Genomic DNA, 10,297 nt, shown 5'->3' on the forward strand with positions numbered 1-10,297 from the left:
GGTTGTGTCATCAATGAGTATTTGGGTTGCTCTATGCTCTTTAACTTTAAAGACCCAAAAGCTCAGGTATAATTTGTCACTCCTAAATTCCTTCAAATTATTGACTGTAAGCTCTCTATTACTTTTCCTGCTCTTTTTCTGATTTCCTCTCTTTGTTTTTTCTTTCCCCCATTTGATGCACTTTTGTGCGAGTGATGGATGTTTTCCTTATTCATTTTGATTAAATATATGGAATTAAATCTTCAAGGAATTATTCAGATTGGATTCATGGATATCACCTATTAACTTGCATGCCATAAACTGTAGTTGACAATGGTATAGAAAAGAAGTGAGCAAGGAAGGAGTTAGTGATGATAAACGCTTGAACAAATTAAGTGTGGTGTAAATTTTATTAGAGATGTCTAGGCTCCACGGGGTCAACCGTCTTTTTGTTGGAACCTAAAAGATGCGTTACAAGATATATCCTAACTTTGTGAATTTTTTTTTAATAAGCATATTTATTTATAAAAAATTAGAAAAAAAAAAACTATCGATATTATCCAACTAAACTATTGATCAAACTCCCCATGACACTTACCCTTTATTTGGATTAAAGGGTTACGGTGATAAGGGAAAGTAAAGGATGATTTTAAGGAATTTTGCACTTGTTTGGGATGGAGAGTTGAAGGATAGGGAGGGTTTTGGGGGGTTTGAACCCCCTAAAACCTTCCAATTTCTAACCCACCAATTTGGTGGGTTGGGGAGGGTTGAAAAAGTTTTTATTTTTTGATTTTCTATATTATCCATATTAATTTTAAAAAATCTTCAAAATATCCATTTTCACTAGAAAATAATAAGTTTCATAAAAATAATAATTTTATAATTTTTATATTTATACTTATCTTCCAATATCATCCAACAAAATAAAACAAGATTATAAAACCTTCATTTACATTACCTCCCAAATATAAATAAAACTATTATCTTACTGCACTATACCATATCTTTTTTTACCATACCTTACCCTTCACTCCATCCAAACAATACATGCTAAGTGAAAAAAAAAATGGCAATATGATACAAAATGAAGAATAAGAATATATAGCATAATGCAGATTATCAGCTAAGAACAACAATAACCTGGAACACAGCAAAAAAACAAAATAACAACTAGCAACAAGAAAGGGTGAGAACTAAACAAAACAAAACTACAATCCGACACAATTTGATGCAGGACTCTACACCCAACTATGCATGAAGTGGGCGTCAATAGAGCAACAACACTACGCAAGACAAAACAAAGAAACAAAACCATATGTAGATCACAGGGATATAGACAGGGCCACGAGAAATGATTCAGCTACTGGAGAACACAACATCATAGCCACGCAATGAGTTCCAGTGATCTTGCTAAGCCATGTTTTGCTAATGAGTCCGCTATAGCGTTAGTTTCATGCAACACATGGGAGAAGGTAATTATAGGCAGAGCTTGAAGATAATTACAAATAGAATTGATAACTGCATTAACCGTCCAAGGGGTTATGTCAAGATGAGAAACCTAGGAAATTGTGTTGATAGAGCCAGATTCAACAGTGATACCTTCTGCATTTAAGTAATAAGCTAGAAAAGAGACTAATAACTTAAGGGCTTTACAAATAGCCATAAGCTCCACCACGTTTGAGTAAAAAATGTAAGCAGGCCAGCGCAAAGGAGGTGGTGACCAGTACACCATAGGCCTCGAGCAACACTATTAGTCCAAGACTTAATGGCTTCAGCAGAAGAAAAAATATCCAGCTTCGAATATGGGAAGTGTACGTCTCAGCCTTCAGCCAAACTAAGACCCTAAAAAGATGAGAGAGCAAATTGATGCAGTTGTAGAACCAAAACCATTGAACACTTTATTTTTGCGATCTATCCATATCGACCAAATTATGGCATAAAAAGAGTGAGCCAGAATTTGGTTTGGAAAGAACCAATAACTAGAGCGTTCCATTCCCCAAAGAAATCGACAATAGACCTAGGCACGCACAATTGGATGCCTGACCATCAAAAAAAACCAATTCCAAAGTAACCAAGTATGCCTGTGTTCTAAGAAAATGTGACTAATTGTCTTTGTGTCACAGCCACAATAGGAATAAGAATTGTCGGCTGCAGAGAGAATACGAAGATGGCATAACCGGTCCTTGGTACTTAATCTTGCATGGCAGATGAGCCAAACCAAAATTATATTTAGAACGAAGCATCATAGCCCAGGCGGGGCACGACAGCTTTACAGCCTCCATAACTACTTGAAAATGAGTGACTGGTTATGTAATAGTAAGTTGGCAACTCCCAAGCCTCCCTTTTTCTTTGGCGCTATGATAGTATGCCAATTGATAAGATGAATTTTCTTATGGCCAACACCTCTAGCCCAAAGAAACCCTTTATTAACTGCTTAATTTTCTTTGCTATAGTTTTTGGCATTCGAAAAACATATAGGTAATATAATGACGAGAAATTATTAGGTGCAGTCCGGCGTACATATACCATCTCTCACATTCATGTGGGATTTGGGAGGACTCACTTTTCTGTGAGAGAGGGAGCACTATTTTAACTATGATACCAAACCTGATAAACATGACTTAATTAAGGTAAGCCTACCAAACATAGAGAGAATTTTACCATTTCAAAAAGATAGCCCGCTTTCAACCTTACTGGTAACCAGAGGCCATGCTGACACCTTCATATTATCACCAAAAAGGGAATCCAAGATATTTTGTTGAAAATTCCCCAATTTTGCAACAACAAAGACGAGCAGCTAACTCCAAAGAGTGATCATACACATTAATCCCGAATAAATGACTCTTATGAAAATTCACTTTAAGCCTCAAAAGCGCATGAAAGCGACGGAGGATTTTGGCAATGTCAATATAATCCAGGTCAAAAGGGCAAAAGAAAATTATATCATCTGCAAATTGCGGATGTGAGATAACTACGTCTTTGGTATTGACTCAAATACCCTGCAATCTACCCAAGCTACAAGCCTTAGAGACAAGAAGGCTAAGTGATTCCACATCGATATTGAACGATAACGGTAAGAGCGGGTCCTCTTACCGAAGGCCACTTTGCATTCTGAATTCAGTTGAGGGGCTGCTGTTAATAAGTTTAGAGACCCGGGCATGAGAAATGCACTCCTAAATCCAAGAGCGCCATTTATTGTAAACCTCATACAATTAAGAGATTTGTCGAAGTGTGCCCATTTAACCTAATCAAAGGCCTTTTCAAAATCTATTTTAAAAACAAAGCAACTCAAATTTCTCTGCTTATAGAAATCAACTGCTTCACTTGCAACAAGAAAAAGAATCTAGTATTTGCCTGTCGCTAATGAAAGCGCTCTGATTCTAACTAATGATTGAAGGCATAACTAATTTAATGCGAGAAGATAAAGTTTTGGCCACAATCTTGTAGATTCCATGCAGAAGACTAATTGGTCTGTAATCTTGAACCTATGAAGCTCCCCACTACCTTTAAGACCAAGGCTATGAAAGAAGAGTGAATTGCCTGACAGGGACAAGAATCATGATCAAAACTATTCATTAAGTTCATCAACTCATCCTTGATTAACGACCAAGCCTTTTTATAGGAGAAAAATTTGCCCCGTCTGGACCAGGGGCTTTGCCTGAGTCATAACTCCACACTAAGTTCTTTATTTCTTCCAGAGAGAATAGCAACTCGAGATACTGGGCCTCAACACTGGTAAGGCGAAGGAATTGAAGATTAGAATGCCATCCAAAAATAGTGTAATTTTGACAGAACCAAGCCTTGAAATGATCACAAATGACTCTATGGATATCCGGTCACCAAGCTTGCACCACGACAAAATTTTTTGATTCTAGAGGCCCATATCTGTTTTTCAATAACCAACTGCTGCACAAGATGAGACTCATGGGGTAGCAAGGCCCGACATTCCGCGTCATCTTCCCAATGATCAAGAAGCCTCTTGATTTCATTTAGTTTTGAGTCAACGTGTCCAAAGACATTAGCGTTTTAGGCTTTTAAATTGGCCCTTAGCAGCTTAATTTTCATAGATAACGAAAGCATTAGTCCACTGGCTGAAATTTCATTCCATAGATCTCTTACAAAATTCTCAAAACCCAACGAAGATCACTAAACGTTCAGAAAGAAGACAGGTTCAGGCCCCCAATTAGTGAGTTCAAAGAGGACTAATGGATTATTATGGTCCGAGGTTCCCCTTGATAATACCTTAAAACAAGTTAGGAAAGGAACTCTAAACAATGATGGGACACCAACGCCCTGTCAATCCAATTTCTACAAATGTTGTTTCTTCATGTAAATCTTTTACCACTAATTGGTAAATCAATGAGCCTCAAAGTGTTGACAGTAGTACAAAAATTGTCCACACCTATTACTAAAAAAGGCTGCTGCTCATATCATTAGGATCCGAGACTTGATTTTAATCTCCCATGAAAAGAACAGGGAAATCAAGTTGCTCTACCATGCCAATGATATGCAGCCATAAAAAAAGCTTGCTCTTCCTCATCACAAGGGGCATAGTTAAAAACCGCGTATGAAGAGAAATTAATACAAAAGAAACTTTCACCAAAACCCAATTATTAAAAGTTTGAACATCTTAGATAGAGATGGCATCTTTGTTCCACATATCAAGAATACCTCCCACTCTTCCTACCGAGCTTGCAAGGACCCGATCCAGGTTTCCTATGCCCTACAACCTTGGTATTGCGGAAAAATTAAACTTTCACACTTAGTTTCCAAGAAAGACACTTTGAAGTTCAAGATAAGGTGTTTGAGGTGGGACTTCTTAGAGCTACCACCTACGCCTCTACAATTCCACAATAAAATAGATAACGTACTGCCTTGATAGACACACTCGGACTAACAAATCTAATCCACCACAACCCAGAGAAAGCTCCTTACAGATTTGTGAGCCCAGAGTCTAACCAACTTACTGGGTTCTAAGAAGCATAGGGTCTGAGGTCATCCATAATTTGTTTCACAAAGTGATCAACCAAGACATCGTCGTTACCTTCAAAAGAGATTCCTAGCCTTTTATAGAAGTCAACAGTAGCCAAGACTTTGCCTAAAAGACTATAAGGAGAAACCGATTTAGAAGAAATGAGGGCGTTCATACGCCTAATTAATATCACTGTGAGTTGCAACAACCACACTCTGAGGATTTCGGCTCGAGCAAGGAATCAGAAGACCCTTTCTTATAATGGCCTGATGCCTTTCCTTGTGATTTTCGAATTTTTTGAATTTTACGTTTTCCTCCAGCATATAATTTGAGTAAAAGCCCTATAAGTTCGTGATGGGCCTGCTGCACTTTCTTCGTTTATGGATCCTGTTAGACTTAAGCACGCTTAGAGGAACATTACTCGACGGCCTAAGTGGAATGGGCTGGGTTATTACTGGGCTACATCGTGCACAAGTTCTAAAGAAATAGGCCCACTATACGTCACAACAGCAAAGGAAACTAAACAAGAATTCAGCTCCGCACGCTATATACTTAGTAAGCCTATTATTATTATTATTATTATTATTATTATTATTATTATTATTATAAACGCAGTTTGAAAAGAACGAATAATGTTTGTTATCATTTACTATTCCCATCACGAAGCTCTCCATTGTGCTGAACTAAAAAATGTTGGTTATTTTATATAGTATGCACAACATGCTTCTAATATTACTTTAGAATTTTAATTATGCTTGTTTAACATGATACTTGAATAAAATAATTAAACATTAAAAAAAAAGAATCTGCCGCATCAATCGTAAGTTTTTTCAAATCTTAACTCTGCTTTTAACTCATAAAAATAGAGAGTTTAAGGTGACAATCAGTACACTACTTATTTAATATATTTACTTAGCAAATATTAAATATATATTGTGTAATTAATTTTTCTATAAATACAAATAAATTTTAATTTAATAATAACTGATGTTGTTTTTAAAACATGAGGTTTCAAAATTTGAGTTCCAATTGAAGCCGGTAATATTGAAAATAAATTTAGTAAATTTTAAAAATAATGTTTTTAGAAAATAATTTTATAATTCAACAAAATTAGAGAAAATTGATAAATTTTCACATTATAAAAGAAATTAATATAAAAAATAGTTAAATAGTTAAAAATCCTTTATAGTAGAAGCACCTGATTCTACGTTCTGCAAAAAACAACATTAAAAAACATATATAATGCCAATAGATAATGTTGTAAAAGAACTTCAGTTAAATATTTACAATAATATGTGAGCCTTAGGACTTCTATATCAGTTGTGAACGTGTGTGTGGGTTTATAAGCATGTGTCAAGACTCCTCTCAGTCAGTAATTGCCTGGGTGTGAGTGCTGGTATAGTAACTCCTATACTCCCTTGTGTGTGCGTGTGTTTCACTTTACCATCAAAAAAGTAGAAAAGTCTTGTTGCCATTTATGGGTGGGCCGGTGTGATCTGGCATGCCCAGGACAGAGCCTTTGGGTTTCCACATCGGTTATGTGATATATTTATAATAATATCAACAACTTATACACAGTACTGGTAGAAAAAGAGAAGAGAATGCACAAATAAGTCTTAATTCCAAATTAATTGGAGTCAGATAAATAATTTTTTGCCATATCCGCTGCTGCTGCTGCTTTATTTGTACCGTCGATCAGCAAACCAAAGGCATGGTTACCAAATGTTGGGTATTTATATTACTTCCTCTTGCTTTGCACTTCAAGATTCATCAGCATTTCTTTCACTGAATTTCAGCCGAAGCGGCCGACCCATTAATTCCTACAGAATGAATAATGGAAGCATCACATAACTCCACCAATCTAAGACTTATTGAAATGATCTTAACCAGAAAAAGATGCATGTGATTCTGGGATGAGATGAAACACAACCATACAGCAATTAATACTAGTACGTTTGCACACATGTATGTGAATATTGGAAGATAATGATCAGAAAGACATGCATTATACTTGAATGGAAATGAAAAGAATTCTTCTTCTCAAGGTTTAAAAATAAAATGTGTAAACTCATGCCAGTACACAACATTATCTTTCACTTCTCCATGTTAGCTCTACAGTTACCCATCCCTTTGTTCTTTGGTAAACAAGGTCCCCGTGACAACAAAAGCCAAGTTAACTGATCACCAGAAGGATCCTTCTAGCCACAGCAAATCAGGGAAGCCATTGGAGATGTCAATTGATTTTCCAGGTGGCAGGTTGAAGGAGTTAAATTGATGAATTGCCATTATTAGTTTCAAAATCATATTTAAACTATAAAGGAGAAACAAAGCAAATAAAGAAGGAAGAAAATTCCAGATCATTGAAGGAGGCTAACAAAAATGCATGTTGTAACTTTAGTAAAAAATGGATGCAGAAGGGGAAGAATTTGGTAATAGATCAAGAATGCCCAACCTCATTGCTCTTTTTTTCCTTTTCTTTTTAATGATCATCACACAGAACTATAAAGGATCTGCTTGGCATGAATATTAGAACTGCTATTAATTAGTTAGAATGTATTAAAAATTGATATAAATTCAATTTGACATATGTTAGTTATAGTTTTTTTTTTTTTTTTTCCTGAAATGTAGTTTCTAGAACCTCAATGCCAAATGGGCTCAAAGTGTGCATAGATTTTCTTTATTTAAAAAAAAAAAATCCTTTAAACTAAGTACAAAGCTCAAGTGGTTAGAATCGAAAACTACAACTCAAACTACAATTATGCGGATCCATTTGAACATCACAAACCATCCAGCCAATGAAGCAACTAGCTATTCCATATCCAAGAGCAAAGCAATATTTAAAATCAAATAAAATGCTGTAGTGTGACTAATTTAACTTTTGTTTACCTTTCCATCAAGAGCAGATATAGCAGCAACTGCCTCCTCCTTTGTGGCAAATGAAACAAACCCATAGCCAGCAGATCTTCCAGAAGGGCTGTCAAAGACAACTCTACTTGAAACCGGGTTGAAATTAGTAGAGAAAAAATCTCTCAGATGAGTTGCTCTAACTTTCCAAGCAAGATTGGAAACATAGAGCTTATGTCGGGTCTCCCCGGCAGGAGTGCCTGGAGGAAGTGGAGGAGAGGGTTTCCTGAACCTCTTTGCAAATTCAACCCTAATAATCCTCCCTGAAAGTTCCTGCATCAAAAATTCATAAAATGAAAAACAACTTGGAAGTAATATCGAATAAGATATTGAGGAATGGAAATTGAACTCATTGCAATCTAATGACTAGCATTTCAAGAAATGAGGATGATCGCTACAAGAATCAAGTGAATTTGGAATACCAACTAGCTAAATGAATCGGGCAGGAAAAGTTGTTGGGTTTGTTCGCATCTGTTGCAACTGGTAAGAGGTAGTTCATGAGCATTGAGCAAGTCATTTTGCTGCTTGATGATAAAAGGAAGAAGCTAAGGATTACACCTACTGATTAATACTGAGATTGTAAAAGAAAAATAGCATGATGATGAACAACAATTGATTCTGGTTCTGTCCCCTCTCTTCTATTTTGTTTCATTTCCATCCATTTCCGGGACCTGCTCTCATACCATATTACAAGCTTGAAAGAGTCTATGATGAGGGACTAATTAGGTAGCTAAACATTCACCCCTCTTTGAATTACTTATGATCTTTCCATATGAGACTCTTAACAAGCACAGAAACGGAAATGCAAATTTTCAAAAAACATAAAAAACGAAAATATAGGGAAACGTATAAATATAAAAAATATCGGGATATATTTATAAATATTAAATAAAATAATAAATAAATAAGATAAATATATGAAATTAATTTAGAACTAATAAAGCTATTATATTGATAATTTAATTATGTTTTACTCGTCATTATTAACATTTTTCATTTATTTTTATTATTAACATTAATAGTATTGTTAATTTTGTTTATTTAATTATTTTAAAATAAATTTAAAATGAGCATAGGATAATTGTTATAGAACTTGTTATTTTATTTTATTAAGTTTTGATAATAAAAAGAACGAGAAAAGAAAATAAATTAAAAAGAAAATAAACTCAAGACCAATCAAAAACCAAGAATGTACACGGCACCACCTTCTCTCTCTCACGTCTTCTTCTCCTTGTCAACTCCCCTGTGTACTCCGAACGTCACCGACGAGACTCAGACTACTTTCCGACACCAGTTGAGCAAGTTCAAGCACATGAGCGAAAATGAAATTAACGGTGGCTTTGGACAGCTTAATGATGAATTTTATGGGAATGATTAACAAACGCCAATTGGAAGTTAAGAGCCATCTGCGACCGTCGAAAACGCGTTCTCACGGTGGAAACGCGTTTCCATTTTTTGATTTTTCCGGATAAGGCCCCAAAATGTGTCATGGGCGCGTCCTAACGAAAGCGTCTCCAAATCGGGAAAACACCATTGATTGGAGTTTCCGTGCTTCATAGATCCTCATCAAAGCCAAATTATAAAAAAAAAAAAAAAAAAAAAAAAAAGTAGATTCTAGCCCCCCAGTGATTTAACATTTTCTCTTCCCTTTTCTTTTTTATTTTCCGGATCTTTACTAATTTAACCACAAGGAATTATATATGAAAAAAGAAACATTAAAAACTCAAATACTAGAAAGATCAGACAAAACCCAGTTTCTCTATTAAAAATTAAAGTTATCCACCTGAATATTAGACCAAAAGTATAACAAATAAAATTAGAAACAAGAAGAAGAAAACTAGAAGAGCTTACATGAGAGTCAAATTTATCAATAACAGCCTGAGCTTCCTCCCCAGAGGCCATAGTCACAAACGCAAAGCCCTTGCTCCTCCCATCTTTTTGCTTTATAATCTAGATTTAACACCAAAAGAATGAAAACCCATATCATGATTCATGAACCACATAAAAATCCAAGACTAAAGTGGGGAATTTAAAGATGGAAGGAACCTCAACATCTGTTACAGTCCCACATTGGCCAAAGAGGTTTTTGATATCAGCAACAGAGAGAGACCAAGGCAAATTGACTACATATAGTTTTCTCTTTTGGCTTACTTCCTGGGTTTCTTGTGTTTTGGTCTCTGCTGTTATTTCTTGTAAAGTGGAACCTAGTTCAAAGGAAAGCTTTCGAGTTGATGGGCGGCTGTGGGTGAGAGGAGACACACGAAGATTTTCGGAAGGGAGAAGGAAAGAATTGGAGCTGCGGAGATTTATGAACTGTCGTTGTAGTTTGGGAGATGAGAGGGATTTAGACGAAGAAGAAGGATGGCGCAGTAGGAGGGAGAGTGCAGCCTCTAGTCCCGCCATTTCTATGGCGACCAAAAAATTTGAGATAGAACTGGTTGA

At 35.8% G+C, this 10,297-nt stretch overlaps 1 protein-coding gene across 1 annotated transcript; it reads right to left on the reverse strand.

The window, feature by feature from the left end:
* Positions 1 to 6,483: 6,483 nt before the first annotated feature.
* On the reverse strand, positions 6,484 to 10,297 carry LOC110673920 (29 kDa ribonucleoprotein, chloroplastic). Its single transcript, XM_021837166.2, has 4 exons — positions 9,902 to 10,297; positions 9,707 to 9,805; positions 7,838 to 8,128; positions 6,484 to 6,771 (listed from the first exon to the last, which is right to left on the reverse strand). The coding sequence occupies exons 1-4, from the start codon at positions 10,256 to 10,258 to the stop codon at positions 6,712 to 6,714; spliced, it is 807 nt and encodes a 268-aa protein (XP_021692858.2). The 5' UTR covers positions 10,259 to 10,297; the 3' UTR covers positions 6,484 to 6,711.

Source organism: Hevea brasiliensis, chromosome 18 (assembly GCF_030052815.1).
Source record: "Hevea brasiliensis isolate MT/VB/25A 57/8 chromosome 18, ASM3005281v1, whole genome shotgun sequence".
NCBI classification, from domain to species: Eukaryota; Viridiplantae; Streptophyta; class Magnoliopsida; order Malpighiales; family Euphorbiaceae; genus Hevea; species Hevea brasiliensis.